Source organism: Acipenser ruthenus, chromosome 14 (genome assembly GCF_902713425.1).
Source record: "Acipenser ruthenus chromosome 14, fAciRut3.2 maternal haplotype, whole genome shotgun sequence".
NCBI classification, from domain to species: domain Eukaryota; kingdom Metazoa; phylum Chordata; class Actinopteri; order Acipenseriformes; family Acipenseridae; genus Acipenser; species Acipenser ruthenus.
In genome coordinates, this window is record NC_081202.1 from 30,734,174 (window position 1) to 30,752,251 (window position 18,078).

The 18,078-nt window shown below is 36.7% G+C and overlaps 1 protein-coding gene across 2 annotated transcripts in view; it reads left to right on the forward strand.

The window, feature by feature from the left end:
- LOC117419756 (peroxisome proliferator-activated receptor alpha) overlaps positions 1–16,014 on the forward strand; it is a 60,191-nt gene extending 44,177 nt beyond the window's left edge. For both annotated transcript variants that reach the window (XM_058986331.1, XM_034032812.2), the window contains exons 5-7: positions 756–955; positions 9,691–10,138; positions 10,698–16,014. In XM_058986331.1, the coding sequence (XP_058842314.1) occupies positions 756–955; positions 9,691–10,138; positions 10,698–10,942 (893 nt within the window). In that variant the 3' untranslated portion in view covers positions 10,943–16,014. The remainder of the gene's footprint in view (positions 1–755; positions 956–9,690; positions 10,139–10,697) is intronic.
- The last annotated feature ends 2,064 nt before the right edge of the window (positions 16,015–18,078 follow it).

Below are 18,078 nucleotides of genomic sequence, written 5' to 3' on the forward strand. Positions count from 1 at the left end.
AACCTCCTTCTGCTGCAAGTAGTAGCCGAAGCATGGCTGATTTGGATCAGAGAGATAAAGGGGCCAGCAGATTCATTTTGTGTTGAGCTTGTGTCCTAACAGCTAAAACAAAAAATATCTTTGTACTGTATGAACAGGGCCAGGTTTGTAATAGACTGCATATTGGTCTGAACTGTGGGAGAATGTGGTGTGTAAATTGGAACATGCATGCATGAGAAGGTTTGGCTGTATTCAATCTGGGGAGAGTGAGTTCCATGTGCACCACAGTTAACTCAGTTGATTTTCCTGAACTATGCTGTACATAAAGTGTGTATAACCTACAGTCACTTTTAAAGGAAATGTACAGCTGCACATGCCTTGACATTTGTACGATGTTTGCAATTACTCAATGCTGTTGCTCTAATATTGAGATTCTCATCTTTTTTTTCTATTTCTCTATTGCTGGGATATTTTTACCATAGCTGTTTTACTTCCAAGATTTTGAGAAATCATGTTGTTGCATGACCTTTAGACTCCTGTTGACTACACCTGCTGTATGGTATAGCATAGAAGCTGGTTACATTACTTTTCTTAACTTTTATATTACAGTTGGCTTTGTAATAATATAATAGGACCATTTCCATTGAATAAGGAATTGAATACAGATATGCAGTGCTCTATAAAAAGGAAATAAACTCTTCTGGGGTTCATAAAAAGGCTCTTTGTGTGTCTTTATTATTACCCATCCCCTGAAGATTCTCTTTTGATTTCCCCAGCAATTCGTTTTGGCCGGATGCCCCAGTCTGAAAAGATGAAGCTGAAAGCAGAGATCCTGACATGTGAGAGGGAGGTCGAGAATTCACAGCTGGCCGACCAGAAAACCCTCGCCAAGCAAATTTACGAAGCATACCTGAAAAACTTCAACATGAACAAAACAAAGGCACGAGCCATCTTGATCGGCAAGGCCAGCACCCCAGTAAGTGCCGTCGACAAGTCAAACAGGAAGGGATTCTTTAACCTTTTCAGTGCCCACCTTGTCATTTTATTAGTATATTTCAATGTATGAATGAGACTTTAGAATGCCTTGTATTGCTAAAAATAAAGACCATAAGGGTATATGATCCACAATTAATAATCTTAGAGACACAAGATCACTGTCTTTTTCTGGGTTCATATTTTGATCTGGATTTGTTTTGTGTTTTAAACAGAATATGCAATGCACATGAAAGTTATGAAAAACATTTTATATTTATTGATGTCCATTTTAGAAATCTGTATGTTACTTGGTTGTAAAATGCTTAAACAAAGATAACATTACAGGCCATACTGTGACACACCAGCAGGCATTGTGTTGCATTACCTGGGCACTGACTAGCTTTCTTTCCACACCATACGCTGACTGCAGAAAGAAAGCAGGCAGCTTTAATCTAGCACACTATACTGTCCCATCTGAGGACTGACCTACAACCTTAAAGTACCTTTTAAAAGAAGATTCAAAGGTGAAAATTGCAGTTGTGCTACACGTGTGTTGTGTAGAGATATTAATTCCATGCTGTATTATGCATGTGAATTGAATATTCCACTATCAACTGTGAACAAAGTTAATGTGGCCCTCCCAAAGCAAACTTTTTTAAATCAGTGGTATAATTTCATGATGTCATATCTGCAGCTAGTTTTAGTAGCTTTTTTCTAAATTGTGTTCATTTTAATTTGATTAATGTAGTTATTTCCAAAAACATTTTTAAAAATACTGCACATTGCTATATTCGTTGCATAACAAAATAGTTCCAGAAATGTATTTGTCATGCACACCCATATATACAGGTATCACAGTTACAGTTTTGAAAGAAACATGTTTTGAGAAAACATGTACAGTAAAACCTGTCTCATCTGGTGTGGTGCCACCAGATTGGATAGTGTGCTGGATTTCAGAGTTGCTAATACTGTGATCTAATACTGTACCTAAAAAAAGGACAAGACGATCTGCTTAAAAAAATGTAGCGCTGTACATATACAGTGTAATAAACACAACAATGCTTCTGCAAAATCTTTACCTGTTATTAGCACAAGCCTGTGTAAACCATATCCATAGAAAGACACTCGCATGTTTGTACTGTACCTGCATACTGGCATTCAGGTTTCCTCTGTTGCTTTTAAAAGGCTTCTTTTCAGAATGTCTGAAAAGGTTTGCCTTGCGAAAAAATCACATGACCCAGTGCCAGATTGCACAGTCAGATTGACATTGATTTCAGACAGAAGAGACTTTAATCATCCCGAATTCCTGAATATACAGGTTCTGGAGGGTATCGCACGATTAAATTCATAGGGATTTGTTCGGGACCCAAAAATCGTGGTGAATTATACAGACTGCCGGTTTGTGGATTACACACATTTTACTAGATTTTCATTTTAAAACATGATACCTGGTACTGCTTCAGGTTTAATACATCTCTGTAATTAAGCCTTGCTTTTATGCTGTCTTGCACTTCCTGGGTCACCTGGAGGGTTAAACTGTTCCCAACCCGTGACTGACTTAAAGGAAGTAAAGGAAACATTCTTTAATCTACTGTAATACTACATGTCTGTTATACAACATGGCTCCTGGGTATCTACTGCACAGTGCCTCCACCTAGAGGTTTGAGAGCTAACTGAATGGGATATGATCACCACTAGGAATCTATTAAACTGGTGAACCACCCTTTCTTTAATAGCCCCAACCCAGTAAACAAACCTGACACAAGCTGCTATTGTGAAAAAGGATGCAATAATCCCGTGAAACAATTTACTGAACCAATAAATTAAAATTGTAACAGCGTATAAATCACTCAACAGGGTATAAGGGGAAATAGGAATTTACACATATACAATGTAATTGACCACACAAAATAGTATTGGTCAGTTGTGAAATTTTCAAAAAAAAAGTGCAGGTACGCGTTGGGTGTAAATATTTAAAAAATGGAAACAATTTGAGTGATAATGAATTAATACTTTTAAAGTGTATCGGTACACGATACATTTATGAATACAAAATAAGCCTTAAAAAATAACACCATAAACAAAGATGCTGAAAATACTGAAAGCTTTGTACCCTCTGCATGTATCACTGTCATCTACTACAATATTGCACTTTAGTTAAACCTTTAATGACAAGCATTAAGAAGTATCACACTCTGCAGTAACTGCTGTAGAGAGGGAGTTTTGTTTCAAGATATCCTAAAAAACATCTGATGTTATAAAAAATATATATAAAAAAAAAAAAAACTGCGCTATGAAAAAATGATACAAAAAGGTCTAAAGCATAATTCGCACAGGACTAAAAATCAGGTGTCCTCAGAGTTGGTCAAAAGCAGAGGACGTGTCGTAACCTCCCAGACGTGGATTAGTTTTCATCAATGAAAGACGGTAAATTCAAAATGAAATGCGATGATGTGGCCAGAGAAGGTGCTTTTGTTAATGATTTGTAAACAGTGAACTGGGTGTAAATAACTCATTTCGTTGTACCTTCTTTTCCAAAGGCTACAATAACCATTTTGTCCCTTGAGTGATATGTATTTCCATAGATATCTTTAAATGCACCGTTAATCAAAGCATCACTTTTTTTTTTAAGAGTCGCCAATTATATTTTGTATTTTATACACAATCTTATCTTTTTACTGAACTGGAGAAGCTCAGGACAGATTGTACCAATTTTAGTATTATATTCTGGTTTATTGTGAAGGCTGGTATTGCTTTGAGGCAAATACCCCGGAAATGTAATACCAATTCTAACCTTGGCCGTCACTAGCTATGAGGACTCCGAGGTCATGCCCTCGGTTGTTTTTTTGTATCATCAATGCTGATGTAAAAATTCTGGTAAAGTACAAGAGACTCCTTAATTTTCTCTGTTGGTTTGCCATGCAACTTAGATTTGGAGGTTGAATACTAAATACCAAGCAGTAATATAAATACTGCAGTTATAGCTTGAAACCTAAGTTTGACCTCGCTAGCATGTCCGCTCTGGTTATGACTGTTTCTAACATAACACTGACATGGTCGATTCGCATGGGAGTAAAAAGACACAAGACGCCTGAGTTTTAAATTTTACTGATGTCAGTGAAAATTCCAAAACCACCTGTGATTTTTAGTCCTGTGCAAATCGGCTTAAGTCAAGCAATGCACAATTGGGGCTAAAATAACCCTCTAATTTAAGGTACCAGGCACTACTATTTTATATATATATATATATATATATATATATATATATATATATATATATATATATATATATATATGGCACTGTGGTTCCTATACAATAAGCAAAGTGGCAAAAGACACATTTTTATAAAGTAATATCGTTACTGTGGTTTACTTATGCCTTTTTTTTTTTAGATGTACACGCAAGTGAAAACTCAAATTTAACTTAAACTCTTTAAAAGAAATGTAGAAAAGGGGGCATTGTACAAAGAAAAAAACACCGCAGCGTTTAGGTTTTCGTTTACAGTCCTCATATCAAAAAAACATCTGTATCCCGATTCTGAATCAAAGCAGCATCACGTCACTGTCTAAGGGCGCTCTCTTGGTGGAAACAGCCTGCCCTTCTACCCCTCATCTTAGCGCTGACCAGTGTCACCAAAAGGGAGGTTGTTACCACGGATGCTTCCAGCCGGGGCGCTGTGTGGAATGGCAGGGGTGTGCAAGGTGTGTGGAACCCACCTTGGCAGGGTCTCCACATCAATTTTCTAGAGTTGTAGGCAGTTTACCTGTGCAGAATTTTTTGCAGGAGGTTCGAGAGAGACATATGCTTGTCCATACAGAAAACACAACAGTGGTGGTTTACATCAACCACCAGGGCGGCCTCAGGTCACCCAGTCACCATCGCGAGTCCTGCAAGCTTTTGTTCTGGGCACACAAGACCCTCCTATTACTATGGGCAGTTCATCTGCCCAGGGTGACAAGCGGACCTCCTCTCAAGGAGAGTTCCCAGCGCCTCGGAGTGAAGGCTTCACCCCGAAGTGGTGAACCTCATTTTGGAGAGGTTTCTGAGAGCAGAGATAGATCTCTTTGCCTCCTAGGAATCAACCCACTGTCCCCTCTGGTTCTCCATAATAGGAGGCGGTGACTCGCTGGCAGTAGATGTCTTGGCACACACTGTGACTGGAGAAAATCAGGCAGGACTAGGCCAGGGTGTTCCTAGTAGCCCCTTATTGGCCCAGGAGACTCTGGTTTGCAACCCTGTTGCAGCTCCTGAGTGGTCAGCAGTGGAGACTGCCCAAGTGCCGCAACCTACTCAGTCAGGCAAGGGGGACCTTATGGCATCCCGACCCATCAAGCCTGCAGCTCTGGGTCTGGCCCCTGAACGGCTGCATTTGAGCCATCTGGGGCTTTGTGATGGGGTCATTGGGCCAGTTTACACGAGTGGTTTGTCTCACGTGAATGTTGTCGGGAAGATGGTGAAAATGCCTAAAAAAAACCCATCGCACTATTTTAACGGTAGCGTCTCATTTACCTGTGAAAATCAAAGAAATGCTTGTGAAATCAACGCCCATTTACACATGGAAACACGAGTTTCTCGTGAAAATCTTAATTAGCTCACTCAAGTGCCTTGCCTAAAGCCACATAGGAATATGTAATATTGTAAAGTACTACTAAATACTATGTTTAAATGTGTATAATTATACTCCCATGCAATTTCTCCAAGTTATGTCTGAGCAAAACCCACATCCACCCTCCACTTACGTGATGAAGAGGCTCAGGTGTTAATATCCATAAGGGAAGAGGATATGATGAGGCAACTTGATACAATGCACAACACGAACATTGTTTAACCCACTCTCAAAATAAAATGTGGTGTGGAATGTTCACAACTTATTTCTTGGAAATCAACAATGCTACTCAAAATTCCAATTCTTTATTTAGCAGAAGCAGTCATACAAGTACAGCACAAGTGAGGATGCTATATTTTGTATAAAGAAATACAAAATAAGCAAAAATGTGATACAAAATAAAAGTCGGAAGTTACAAAAATGAAGATAGTGCATCTCTAATAGCAGGACCGTCTTCATATTGCTGTTGTGCAATTCTTGCTGACGGCTGAGGTACAGTAGCTGTTGATCCACTTCGCTCACCGTTAACTGATGCCTGAACACCTCCTTAAGGTCCTGGCACAGACTGTGCAGGATACAGCAGCTGGGCTGCACTGGAGATGAGGCGGCTTCAGATACCTGGGGGTCCACCTGGCCAGTGAGAGGAGGAACTGGGAGGGGGTGCTGCTGAAGGTAGGGGGGCGGCTGGGTAGGTGGCGCTAGCTGCTCCCACAGCTGTTTTAGAGGCAGGGTGCTCATCATTACAACCTGGTGGCCTCCACACTGTGGCACAAAAATATATATATAAAGAATGGGGTTTTAGGATGCCAATAACATAGATATGTCTTTTTTTTTTTGCTGTACTGATTAATTTAATTGAAAATAAAATGAGTCAAGTGTGTGTGTGTGTGTGTATGTGTGTGTATATATATATATATATATATATATATATATATATATATATATATATATATATATATATATATATATATATATATTATTAGGGATGGGACGAATACAGAGGTTCTGAATAATTTTCCTTTAAGGTCTTGCTGAACCGACACATTTCAATTGAAAGCCGGTTAAACTTTTAAGTCACACAATTAGGTTGTGCTGTGTGTATAATCTCCAAAGTGCTTTCAATTAAAAACAAATTGTTGCCTTTTAATCTGTAAACAGGTGAGTTTCGCGTGGCCGATTCAGATCCACATTGTAAACACATAAGCATAACAATAGTGTGTAACGTCTTTTTCACCAAAATTGAGGAAATATGTGTTTATTTGAAATTGTGGCTTTCAAGATGAGATAGTCACTGAAACCTTGTATTTCTAATATAAACAGAAAGGATGCTTTATATAATAATAGTGAACAACAGGCAGATGACAGAATTCCTCTGGTCTGCATGTATCACCCTACCAATAGAGAAATACAGAAAGTCATGCAAAGAAACATTTTACAAGACCCATCTACAGCGCCTATTTTCAAGACTACCCCTTAGATATCATATAGAAGAGACAGAAATCTAAGAGAATATGTAGTCCACAGCAAGAGTAGTCCTTCTGGGGAACTTTTAAAAGCCATACTTCCATGAAATGTACTACCTGTAAATACATTAACACCCAAACTGAGATCAGAGGCACAAAATCATCATTCAACGTCCATGAACCTTTTACATGCACCTCTGAAGGAATAGTATACTACATTATCTGCAAGACATGCAACAAACTACATTGGCAAAACTAAAAGGTGTTTAGCAGACCACTTTGTGGAACATTTACAAAACCTTTGACTCTACATTACATTTCCAGTAGCCCGACATTTCAACAGTGATAATCGCACTGCTGAAGACATCCCCATCTGTGGGACCAGTCAGTGCTATGGAACAAATGCTGCTCGCAAACAAAGGGAATGTGAGTTCCTAGTTTGAAGATAAACTTTGGACCTCTTGGAATGAACATTCTTTTGTGACATAATCATGGCATCATGACTTGCAAGATACCAAAATGAGAAGAAAAAACATTTAAGAAATATTTTTTACATTTTTTGTTAAATATTTTTTTACAAATATTTCTCAGTTATTCATTATGTAGCCCACTATAATAAGTGCATGGCCTGCCAAAGTTTTTTAGTGTTTTTTGTGGCCCTCTACTACCTCAAAGTTGCCCATCCCAGATTGTTATGTATGAACTATTGCTCTGTTGGAAGATGTTTGTACTTTATTGAAAATATATGTAATTCGTGAAACTGGACTGTTTGCTTTCTTCTATTATTTTAGGGCTAACATCTTTGTATTTACAGACAATGGATTACAAAAGAAGGAGTTTAATGTTTCACCTATAGCTTTCATTTCTAGTTGGTTCTGAGGAGACTAGTTGAGATGGCTGTAATATTTATGTCAGAATTTTCCCTACGCAATAGAAAATGACAATAAAAATGAAAAGCCATTAAGCTTGTATTTATTCCTAGCCGTGTGCTTTCAGTAGTGTTTCAGAGCAAAGTAATGCATTGAGTACAGTTGAACCAATTATTATTATTTATTTTTTCTGTTGATAATATTTATTCTGTTTCTCTGTCATTGTGCTTGACTGGACAATTGGAAGTATTGCATTGTTTGTGTAGGTGGGATTTATTTTAAAGTAGGGTAAATTAGACTGGGGGGGGGTGGGACTGAAATGTGTCTGAGCGTAGAGAAATGTTTAGTATGTTAATTTAATATGCTCATAGTTAAATCGTATTTACTGAGATTTCTGAAATAGTTAATGTTAACTTCTTGTATAACTTGATACAATGTTAATTCAGTAGTATTTGACTTGCAGTGCCTGAGTGATGAACTCAGGGATTGATTAGCTTAGGCTGGAGAGCGCAAGGGAGTGAGAACAAAGATGGTGACTGTACCTGCTGTTTAGCTGTGTATAGATCTGCTTGAATGATCCAGTAAATAGTTTTAAGAACCCAACAACCTCGGCTGAATCATTAGTAACATCACTTAAAGAATAAGAACCAGGGTTCCGAAAAATAGTGTTATACGTACCCACGTATTGCTACCACTGTTTAAATAACATATCTATCCTCCTAAATCCCTGCAGGAAGAGCGATTTAAAAAAAAAACACACATAGCAAGTGCTCTGGCTTTTCTATTCCGTACCACATCATGGATCGTTATTGCTGTGTTACCTGTTTGACAATGTGGGCAATAACCCTTACACTATCAGTGCACTAGAGCGGACATTTGTAAAAAAAAATGGTCAGGATGTTAACAATGAAAAGAAAAATTACAGGGACATTATTTTAAAAGTTGTAGCAACACGCAGGAACGTGTAACGGTATAGTTTTTGGAACTTCGCGACTTCCTCTTTAATATTCTACATCAGTATTTTGAATATGTTATAGTTTTAAAGCTATTCCTCAAGATTGACAGATTAGCGAAGGGAGTTTAACCATACAATACACAAGAGTAATTCTTCAGTTTTAACTCAGAACCTCAAAAGCTGCCTAGGGCGCTAGTTAACATAGCGCCAGCCCTGCCAAGAGGTTCCAAGTTCCTCATTTTAAGATGAACTCCCGTTCTCTTTGTTTCCAAGCAGCAATTGATCCCACAGATGGTGATGTCTTTAGCAGTGTGATTTATCATTGGTGAAATGTTGGGGTACTGGAAATGTAGTGATGTGGATTTGAATGCTTCGTAAATGTTCCACAAAGCCGTCTGTGAAACGTCTTTTAGTTTCATAAGTGTACAGTTTGTTGCTTTTCTTGAATATAATGCAGTATGCCATTCTTTTTAAAGGTGCATTTAAAAGATTCAGGTGTTCCGTGATTTAGCATCTCTGATCTCAGTTGTTCATGTATTTACAGGTAGTACGTCATGGTCTATTGCATGATTATTATTTTTACATACAATTACATTTTTTTTTTTTTTTACACATTATTATTTTTATTTTATTTTTTAAATACAATCACCCATTTATACAATTGGGTTTTTACTGGAACAATCTAGATACAGTACCTTGCTCTTTGGAATTTCAACTAACTTGTGTCGATTTAAAACAATTCTTTCAGTCAGTAGCACATTTCCACCCAGCTCTACTTTATTTATTGATTGATTGTTTGTTTGTTTGTTTGTTTGTTTGTTTGTTTGTTTGTTTGTTTTCAGCCCTTTGTTATTCATGACATGGAAACCTTGCGTCTTGCAGAGAAGACCCTGGTAGCCAAAATGGTGGCCAATGGGATCCAGAACAAGGAGGCAGAGGTGAGAATTTTCCACTGCTGCCAGTGCACCTCAGTAGAAACTGTGACAGAACTGACCGAGTTTGCAAAGTCAGTCCCAGGCTTTGTGAACCTTGACCTCAATGACCAGGTCACCCTGCTGAAATATGGAGTTTATGAGGCTATGTTCGCCATGCTGGCTTCCAGTATGAACAAAGACGGATTGCTGGTGGCTTACGGGAATGGCTTCATCACGCGGGAGTTTCTGAAAAGCTTGAGAAGACCGTTCAGCGAGATGATGGAGCCCAAGTTTGAGTTTGCAATGAAGTTTAATGCACTGGAGCTGGATGACAGTGACCTGGCCCTCTTTGTAGCTGCTATTATTTGCTGCGGAGGTAAGGAAACAGTTTGATTTATTTATAAATCCATTTGTTTATAAATGTATTTGTTATTTATTTTGTGTTACATAAAAATGTGATTTGGGAAAAATATTTACAATTTTAGGTTGCCTAAATTGAACAAGAACCTATATATATATATATATACGTGTGTGTGTATATGTATATTTTTACCGTATAAAAGGCATTCCCTGTCAAGTATGTTCTCACTGCTTGGCTGTGATTTGGTTAATTCATAGACAGTACCGTGTTGTACCTGGAAAACATTGCTCTGGATTTGATCTGAGCGGCACCACTCGGCGACACTGCGTTATTATATAGCTCTGGTCTGTGCAGAACGATTCAGTAACATTGCCAGCAATATTGGCACTGCAATTATGCCTGATAGCTGATGGCATCGCGCCTCGTGTGTCCTGGCCTTTAAGAAAAAAATCTAAATGTTTAACACTTGTAAAATGTTGAATCGTCATGAAACTTGGTATGGGCATTCCTTTAAGACATTTTTAAGGGTATGAGAATATCATTGTGAGTTTGTATTTGATTTTTGTTTTTGTAGACCGTCCTGGACTGGTGAATGTAACCCACATTGAGAATATGCAGGAGAGTATTGTACAGGTGCTAAACCTTCACCTCCAAACGAACCACCCTGATGATGCCTACCTTTTCCCCAAGCTACTCCAGAAACTGGCCGACCTGCGACAGCTGGTGACTGAACATGCCCAGCTCGTTCAGGAGATCAAGAAGACAGAAGACATGTCCCTGCACCCGCTGCTTCAGGAAATTTACAGGGATATGTACTAACAGTTAGCAACCTCTGTTTGATACTAAAATATTCCTCTCTCCAGCAATATTCCTTTTAAGGTGTTTGATAAAATAATATTGATAATAATACACTGCTCCCCCTTTATAACGCTGTAGTCATTAGCCATAGTTATGAGAGTGTGCTATTGGTATTCCGCCTAAAAATGAAAAAAGAAAGTGCCCGTGTAGTGGCATTATGTGGCAAATAGGCGCTATGACCATACCGACTTATAACCTGTTCCGCAGTATGAAAGGTCTTTATATAAATGGGGAGCACTGTAATACGTTCAATTAAAGGAGACCAAAGCCAGCATCCCAATATTGTAATACTGTGCGATTTAATACTGTAATTCACAATTGTTTTTATTAAGATTACATGGGTATTTCTAAAAATTCAACACAAGCATTGGCGACATTTCCAATCTCTCTTATATAAGGTAGTTATAATATAAGTCAACTCTTTTGTAACAGAGCACTGCATTTTGGTAGTTAGCGTTGTCACATGGGGTCCTATTCACATAACTAACTGTTTTTAAGGGTTTTATTTGAGTGTTTCCTGTTAGATTAAACAGGACTTTGAAAAAGGAGAACTCACTTCTAATCTTCTGTGACAGTTGAAAAATGTTTCATGAAGTCGATTTAATTAATCAAAATAGCGAATAGGGCCCCCATGACATACTCCACAGAGATGCACTGAACGACTGAATCAGGGTAATGTTCAGCAGATCACGTGGCAACACTACAACCAAATTACAGTGATCTGCAACTGTTTATGTAGAAATTGATCATTGTCAAAAACTGATACTGCTGTATACAAAGCCTGGAATAAATGAAAACGATGGTGCCACAAAGTCTTTACAAGGTTAGACAATGGCACTTTTAACTTTGACTTAATTAAGGCCTTTGTCATAGCGTACAGATTCTTCCCCAAAATGAGCTCCTAAAACTTACAGTGAGCACATTAATGCTTGTGAGAACCAAGTTATTTCACATACTGTGGATGTTGAATGAAGGTTTGGTAACATAATAATTTTTTTTTTTTTTTTTTTTTTGCCATTTTGTCTCCTTAGTGACATTCACATTAAAAATGGTGTGTGTGTGTGTGTGTGTGTGTTTATGTATGTATGTATGTGTGTATAAATATATATATATATATATATATATATATATATATATATATATATATATATATATATATATATACACCAGTACTTTTCTTTCCCCACACACAAACAAGTTGTTTTAACAATGTATGGAAACATACAAGCAGAAAGGCATATATTTCAGCTCTTACTGGCACACTTGTTTCCTGTACAGTGTGAATTAGAGTTTACACTCTACACAACTGCATAGTGTAAAGCAGAAAATTATATAATTAAGCATCAGCTTTTGTAAGAAGATATAAAAAAAAAAGCTACTACTGATAATTCAGCTTTTTTATTTGTTTTAAAAGCTTTTAAATGTTACATAGTACTAACACGTTTTATTTAAACGTTCTTGGTTGGTTGTACATACCAATGTGCTATAATTGTATTGGATCATATTTTTATACAGAAGCAAAAAAAAAAAAAAAAGTTTTAAAAGTAATGAAGCTCTGACAGTGCAATGTAAATGGTCCTAATGTGAGATTCTCATGGTTTGTTTGGGGACATTCCTTGCTTACGTAACTTCCAAGCAAAGTTAGGGAATGCAGACCCAGCTGTTATTTGTGGAGTGGTGTGTGTGCATGATGTGCTTTTAGTGTGTCTTCTAAACAGTTGTATCATATTTAAAGTAGATGTACAGAAACCGGCGTGGTTCTATTTTTTCAGACAGATGCCAGAATCTTTCAGAATTTGTGTTATTATAGTTTCAAACACAGTGACTCTAACAAAGAAGCAGAACACAGATATCATTCTATGATAAGGGTGTGAAACATTTACAGTCTCTTCTCTTTTTTCATTTTTATAAAGGATTATTAATGCTTTTTGATGATATATGAAGTTCAAAAACAAAGACGAGACATTTTTAGTACCATACAAATTTCAATCTGTAAGCCAAACAAATTAGTTCTCTGAAATATGTATGGTTCTGCTATAAAACTGGAAACCATGGAAAATCCTAACGTGTCAGTAGGTGTCCCATTTTTAAAGTATATTTCAAACATGCAGTAAGACAGTTGTTGACAGATATTTCAACAAGAATTCTGTGTCAATGTCTCCTCATGTTAAATGTTAAGGCAATGCTAGAAGCCAGATTGTGTTCGACTGTAGTCTGCCAAGGCTCATGCATGCATACATGCACCACTTCTCAGAGACTAGCTTGGTCTCCATTTAACTTTTATCTCAGGTAGAGGAGCAAGCAGCAGAACTGGGTAGACACCTTCAACTATGATCTACAATTTTCCATAGCATTACAGATTCACCCAACAACAGGCGTAAACAAGAAGTGATGTTTTTTTAAATATGTGGTTAATTTAGAGTGCTGTCAATTAATTCAAATCCATTTTTAAGAAGCACTTTGTGTTGATGGAACAATATGCATATAATTTGTGTTTTGCTGCATATTTTACCTGTTAACCATTTAGTGCCTGTTTGTACACAGTTGTGTACATTCTTTCTTGTATTGTTTCCTGTCAATGATCACTGTTATCTATTTTGAGGCTTGCTGTGCACAGAGTCTCACTAGATTGCAGCAAGTTTCAGGCCATCTGTACCTGTCAAATAAGCCAGCTGTTGTTTTCGCAATCAGAAACACTGAATTCAAGCAAGTTACTTGTCTCTAAAGGCCTCTCAAGTCCCTGCATGCATGTACCATGTTAAGTTTCCTATCTATATATCTATTTTATAATGCATGGGTGTGTGTTCAAAGTTTTGGCAGGGCAATGTCTCGAACCCCATAGAGTATCAAATAAATGAATACAATTTCTAAAAATGACAATAAAACAATTTTGACCGAAGATATATATAAGATTAGTGTCCCATTGCAGTCTTTAAAACTAAATATCTGGAAAACCAAATACCAATTGAAAACAATGCTTGTCTACAGTTCTTTTCTGTAGAACCTTGACAACTTTTCTTGTCATTGTCAATTATTTTAAAAAAACAAAATAATTATAGTAAATTGGGAACCCCAAGGTTCCCAATTTGGGTGGGTGTGGTACCAGAAACACCCACTGACCTACAGTTTTCCGGAGCTGTTGTCTGTAGTTGATGTGGTAAAGGGGAACATAATTGAACATCTTAAATTGGAGAGAAAACATGTCAAATAATAGTACACTTTATAGCTGACTGTGCCCCAACAAAGGACGCCTTTAGATAAATCCTTTGAAAAAGTATTAATGTGAAAATTATGCAAATCGAATTTAATAATAATAATTTTACCTAGGATGCCTACCTGATGTTAAAGGGGTTAATCATGAAAATTCTGTGAACTAATAATTATTTTTTATTCATTCATAGCATGCACTTCCAATTAATATTGTTCCTATACCCAACTGTCTACCTTTGTGTACTTCATCTTTTTTCTAATCGGTATAACAAAAGTCCCTTATCGGGAGCTGTTAATCTTTTTCTTTTAGAACTGTGTTCACTGTGACTTTGGTGCAGCCCATTTTTGTTGCCACAAACCAGTGGGTCAGTTGAAACATTCTGCTTCAATTGGCTTAACTGGGGTTTAAACCTGAAAACAAATTTCAAGAAAGACCACCTCATTGCCTAATTTTAAACAAACACCAGCTCCATGTTTTGCTCGATACTCTAGTAAGCTTTTAATTAGTATTAAAATAATTTACTACAGTAGACTTCTTTTCGGCCCATCAAAAGTTGCACAGCAACCTACAGTGAGACTTAGTGAGGTGCAAAATGATTGTAGTGTATTTAGTTTTATTTTTGTTAACCTAAACAGAGTAACCTGTTCTGTTAAAAAACAATTGTGTGGGTACATTTCTGTGTATTTAGGTATTCTGATTTTATATCAGCTGTCATGTGGCCTTTGTTGAATTCTTCCCTGCTGATGGAAACGGTTGCAGTTTGAATAGCTACAGATCAAGTTGATGGGCTTGATTCCATTACATCATTGTGGCAAAAAAAAGTAGGCTAACCCGAGATAAAGTGATAAGGTCTAGAAAACAAAATGAACAATAACACAACAGCAAGTGACTTCTGAGCATGTTGTGCTAGTGAGGGGCTGATCAGAGTCGTGGTTATTATGATCTGCCGACATGTTATGAAACAGTCATTCAATTCCACATGACAGTTCTATTTAAAAAAGCAGAGCTTTTTAATCTTTTTATTCATAGTTGCCTTTCATACCCACAGACTGATGCTTTTACATGTAGAGATACAGTACAAACACATTTAGCAGTCTCGGGGGTTCTATATTGCCCTTGATAATTCACTACATTGGTTAATGCACTGTTAGGCCATGCTGACAGTTTAATATATTTTGTACTGTAAAAGGGTCTGCACTAATTCACTGTTTTCAATATTTCACAGGGGAAGTCAGATAGCAAAATAAAGAGGGAGTGCTGCATATGATTGGTAACCTGAGATGGTGATGAGTCTTTTTCTAAAATATATATATATATATTGTATATCTTCTTTTTTTTTTTTTTTAAAGCGACAAGGGAAACTAAATATAATGTTGTGTATCAGGGAATAATTGTTCTTCCTTATTTTGTACAAGCTCAGGACACATTTTGGTACTGTTGACAGGACTTTGTTGACGGCTAATAATTCAACAGACCAGGGACCTATAGTCCCTTTGAATTTGTGTTGAATACTTGCACTTTATTGAAAGTTTTTCTTTTCTTCAAATATATTATATGTGGCTGCAGTAATAGGAATGATCCCTGATGTATGAAAATAAATTCACTTTTTTTTTTTTTTTTCTCAGCTTTAGTCAGTTGCGTCTAACATAAGGGATTGGCTGACACAGGTCTATTACAGATGCTTTGTGTAATTGCATTGGTGAGTTGGAAATAATACTGTAACTGTATGATGATTTATCTATATTCAATTAAACACCATATATGATTTGACTTTTATGGTTTAAAAAAAACAAAAACAATAAATGTCTTTTTTTCCCAAGCAGACTGTTCTCTAATGTGTGATTTCATCCAGTTGTTATTGTTATTATTATTATTTTTTTTTTTTTTATGCAGCAACATGGTAGTGTTTTAATGCAATGCAATGGTAAGGGATATTGGGGGCGGGGGGGGGGTAGCAGGGACCCACTGTTAAATAATACTGTGCAAAGCAAAGACTCTGAGAGATTTGCAGTTGAATGAACAGTTTGCTCTTCAAATTGATCCAGAACAATGGTATGGATTTGTTAGGTATGTAACAGGATGGCTGGGTGGATAGAGAACTCAGAGACAGCAATTGCAGGTTTTAAGTGCTGGGGCGCATGTTTATTAAACAAAAATAAAAAATAAAAAAACACGGCTCACAGAGCAAAATAAAGGTTGGAACATGAACAAAAAGAACCCTAACCCCATCCCTGTCAGCCAACACCACAAACACACCCAAGACAACCATATTCATATTTCCACAATGTTTACAAACTATACATTTATTTACATGTGTTCTGCTCCTCAGAGTTTCAATACCCGGAGAGTCCACCCTCTTTATAGACTGTCTGAGTCTGTGGTGTCAGATAACAATGGTAATGCATCTGACCTGCCTGTAGAGACTGTAGAAATTGTGATGATCACTAAAGATAACTCTCTGACAATAGTTCTAAAAAAAAAAAAAAAAAAAAACAAGAAAAGTTTAAGTGCAAAATTAAGTTTTTAAATGATTCCAGATGCTGATTCAGATGTTTTTATACAGTTTTTCTCTAAAACACATGTTTCATTCTCTGTTGACATGTATCTGGGTGATGATGTTTCAGAAGCAAAGCATATGGTCTCATACATATTACCTCACAAAAATACAAAGGCATTAAGAAACATAGTTCAAGGAAATGAAACTGTTGTAGTTTCTGTTCAACTTCAGAATCCCTATGTTGTATATATTCCTCAAAATTCAACTATAAATGAAGGAATCAATGATAAGTACAAAGTCACTGTTTTATTAAAAACAGTCAACAATAATAGAAAAGGTAATGAATTAGTATTAAATATTTCAGTTTTTTTCTGCACAGTGTTTAGATTTCGATGGGAAGTCTAATATTTGGGACAAATATGCTTGCAAGGTAGGACTACTTACAGACAAGGACACGGTGCATTGTATATGCAACAGCACATCCAATGTAAGATAAAAAGTTTGCAGTTAAATCAAAGATATATACTTTTGTGGACCTCTCCAAAGTCAGCAGTGTATTTGGGGAAATAGGTAAAACATGGTACCTTTGACTACTGTTAGTCTGATGTTATATATATATTATTTTAGCAACATGGGCTATCACAAGAGCCAATGAAGATGAAACAAACAGTGACAGAGTCATCATTTTGCCAGACAATGATCCCTGTGATAAATTGTGCTATTTAGTAAATATTTACACAGGTAGTTGGCCAGGATCTGGAACGAGTGCTGATGTTTTTTTAGATTGATAGGTAGCTTCGACCAGAGTGATGTCCATCTTCTTAAGCACCCGAAACATAAAACACTCTGCAGAACTTCATTGGTCAAGTTCAACAAAACTGCTAGAAATAGACCTAGGAGAGGTTCCTCAGAATATCGATGACATGCAAAACATACATTATGAGTTGATCTCAGCAAGAAAAAGCAAAAAATATAAACCTCTGGATCATGATGAAATTCAAATGCTGAGGAGAACAGATGGAGTTAAAACTAAAGCTTATATTTTCTTTAAAGCGATTGTTGGACATTTTATATTTTTAGGCCTAGTGTTAAACATGGCCTACACAAACAAGCATACACAAGTATTTTTCTATAACAAGTTTATTAAAATCAAATTTTCTGCAGATCTAAGCAACGTTGATGCAATAGATCCATTCTACTCTTGGATGAACAACAGGATTTTACCTTTACTTCATGATCCAAGCACTCACCACGTTCTTGAACTGCTGGGGTCTAGTAATATAAATGGGTTAAAGTGGAACATTTCTGCAACGAAGTAAATAAGTAAAATACAAAGAAGTCATATTTATAGCCTACTACTAACAATATGAGACACAGTAAAAGTACTGA